Source organism: Myotis lucifugus, unplaced genomic scaffold, assembly GCF_000147115.1.
Source record: "Myotis lucifugus unplaced genomic scaffold, Myoluc2.0 scaffold_2, whole genome shotgun sequence".
Taxonomy (NCBI): Eukaryota; Metazoa; Chordata; class Mammalia; order Chiroptera; family Vespertilionidae; genus Myotis; species Myotis lucifugus.
Genome location: NW_005871050.1, coordinates 32823122 through 32826169, shown reverse-complemented (window position 1 = coordinate 32826169; position 3048 = coordinate 32823122). Strand labels below are relative to the sequence as shown.

The following is a 3048-nucleotide window of genomic DNA, read 5'->3' as shown; positions in this document are numbered from 1 at the left end:
CTACCTCCTCTTCTGGCTTCTGGTTTTTGCCAAAAATCCCTGGTGCTCTTGGCTTGCGGCCACATCACTCCCATTTCTCCCTCCGTCTTCACACTCCTCCTTTCCTCTCCGTGTGTCTGTGTAGCTCCTCACAGCCCTCTTTCTATGAGGACACCCATGGACTCTGAGCCCACCCTACCCCAGTTAACCTCTTCTTAAGGAATTCTATCTCCCAAGACCCTATATTCCAAATAAGATCACATTCTGAGTTTCTATGTGGACCACTTTGGAGGGACACCCTTCACCCAGACGACCATGGCCACACTCCTTTTTTTCTTTCTTTCTAGTTTATTTTTTCACCCAGTCTTCACACATTGATATCTCACCAGACAGAGCAGAAATTTCCCCAAGACTGGGATGGTGTTGTACGCTGCCCTGGTTAGCTGAGGACCTATCTTTCCTGCAGACCAATTGTCAGGACTTGAAGGGGTCAACCTCATTCCCTGTGTCCTCAAATGGGAATCAAAGGTGTGTGGACAGATTGCCAAGATCTATCTGTCTGTACTTGCTCTTGGGTTGTGAAAGCGCTGATGTTTCTGAGGAACCACTCCAATCAGACCGTCTCTTGTGTGTGTCTTGGGGTGTGACTCTAGTCTGAGATCTGGTGAGCCCTGGGAAAGTGCTCCCAGCAGAGCTGGACTTGAGTCATAACCCTGTGTGACCGCTGAGAGCAGTATGACCTACCCACGTCCTGGCACCTGAGAGGTGCCATCACCCCAACATTAGAGGCCGAGGCTGGAGGCTGGAGGATTCTGGAATCCATTCCAACCAGGAGCGTCTGTCAAAGGGGCTGCCTTTGCGTGTGTCCCCTCTCATGGGTTGTGACACACACTGGGTCTGTGTGTCGGAGAACAATGTGGTTCCCACTCCCAGAGGTTGGGAACTCACTCGCGATGGGCTCGATGTCTTCTCAGGCACCGCGAAGGACCTTTCCTCCTCTTTTACACGTTTCTTCACGTCCACACGCCTCTCCCCACGACCGACGACTTCATTGGCACCAGCAAGCACGGATTATATGGGGATAACGTGGAGGAGATGGACTTCTATGTGGGTAAGTGGCAGGATGGACCGTAGAAACATCAGCACGATCATAGGAGGAAGTCCATGTTCACACTGACTTGACCATAATCACCTCTTCAACATGGTATGCTGATGGGAAAACAGTGGACTCACATAGGATTCTCTTTTAAAAATATATATATTTTATTGATTTCAGAGAGGAAGGGATAGGGAGATAGAAACATCAATGATGAGAGAGGATCATGGATCGGTTGCCTCCTGCTTGCCCCCTACTGGGGATCAAGCCATCCACCTGGGTATGTGCCCTGACAGCGAATCAAATTGTGACCTCATGGTTCATAGGTCAATGCTCAACCAACTGGGTGTAAACACGATTCTTGGGGTGTAAGATTTGGGGCATCTTAGAAGAGAAACATTTTTTTGCAATGAATCCCAAAGGAATGTGCGTGCATTGGGACTAACACAGATGCCCAAAGCTTAAAATTTTATTTGTTTTCTGGGTCCGTTTTTATTGTTTCAGGCAAACTCCTTGCTGCCATTGATGATTTGGGGCTGAGGAATCACACGCTTGTCTACTTCACGTCAGACCACGGGGGACATTTGGAGGCCAGGCTGGGCCACGCCCAAGTCGGTGGATATAATGGGATATTCAAAGGTGAGCAGGGAAGATCGTACCTGGGGTGTCCTTGTGACTAGGGTCTCTCTGGCTCATTGTAATACGAGATCCGTGGCATGAAACACAAGATGAATGATGCATGAAACACTCAACAAGATGATTGTTTATTGGACGCTTGGTCAAAAATAAAGCGTAGCTGCCCTAACCAGTTTGGCTCAGCGGATAGAGCATCGGCCTGCGGACTCAAGGGTCCCAGGTTCGATTCCAGTCAAGGGCATGTACCTTGGTTGCGGGCAGGTCCCCAGGAGGGGGCATGCAGGAGGCAGCTGATTGATGTCTCTCTCTCATCGATGTTTCTAACTCTCTATCCCTCTCCCTTCCTCTCTGTAAATAAATCAATAAAATATATTTTAAATAAATAAATTGTTAACCCTTACCTCTGCAGGAAAACAAAAATACAGACCTGAGTTCAATATTTACAGATAGTTTTTGTTTCTATTCTCAACGTAAATGGCCCAAATACTTCGTTCAAAAGCTACCCCAGGTAGTTACGGCTGCTGTTTTAAGCTACTACGTTTTGGGACGGTTTGTTTTGCAAAGGATTGTAGAATGACTTTGCAAATTAGCGTGTGATCACAGTCCAATGTGCAAAAGAAGAAATCAGGCAGGACCTACTGACATCCAGCTGTGGGGGGAGACGTTTCATCTGACCCAGGTACAAATAGGCATTCATTAGCTTAGGCACCTCTTGGGTGAGTCTGGGCAAAATAGCACTGGCCCTGGGCCTAATTAATCACAAATAAGGTGAGGTTTGTCTTGGACACCCTGTCTTTCTCCCTTCTCTCTCATTCCCATCCAATGGGAATCTCAGTCCGCAGACACTCACTGGCCTCTGACTTCCCAGAAAATCCTGCCACGGTTTCCAGCTCTGCTTAGGTCCTCCTCGCAGCCCTCCCTTCAGCTCCCCCCTCTCTCAGCTGTGAGTGACCTGTGTGAGCCCTTGGGAAGGGAGCTGTCTAGTTAAATTCACAGCGGAGAGTGAAGCTATTATCCATCTAGTTACGTACCCTCCCCTGGGGTACACGTGTACTACACTTGTTAAACTCGGGCTCTGGGGACGAGTGGAAGGGAGATATCTTTGGACCAAGCTCTTTCCTGTTCTGCCTGATGCCTGACCTCTGCCTACCTACTCTGGAGACTAGAATTGTCCTGCTGGGAAAGGCTGGAGGAAATGCATGTAATGGATGCTGCTTGTAATGTGTTACGGATAGTTCTTTATCGGCCACTTGAACCGTTTCATGCATAATAAATACATTGAGCGTATACACTTACGTTCCTGAACTGGCGAGTTTATGGGCAATTACATTCCTGTA

The 3048-nt window shown here is 48.2% G+C and overlaps 1 protein-coding gene across 1 annotated transcript in view; it reads left to right on the top strand.

Annotated features, from left to right (window-relative positions):
* Positions 1 to 3048, top strand: part of ARSF (arylsulfatase F) — a gene marked incomplete at its 5' end in the record, with an annotated part of 24667 nt that overhangs the window by 15520 nt on the left and 6099 nt on the right. The window contains 2 exons of the mRNA XM_023756997.1: positions 954 to 1090; positions 1580 to 1714. Coding sequence (XP_023612765.1) covers positions 954 to 1090; positions 1580 to 1714 — 272 coding nt within the window. The remainder of the gene's footprint in view (positions 1 to 953; positions 1091 to 1579; positions 1715 to 3048) is intronic.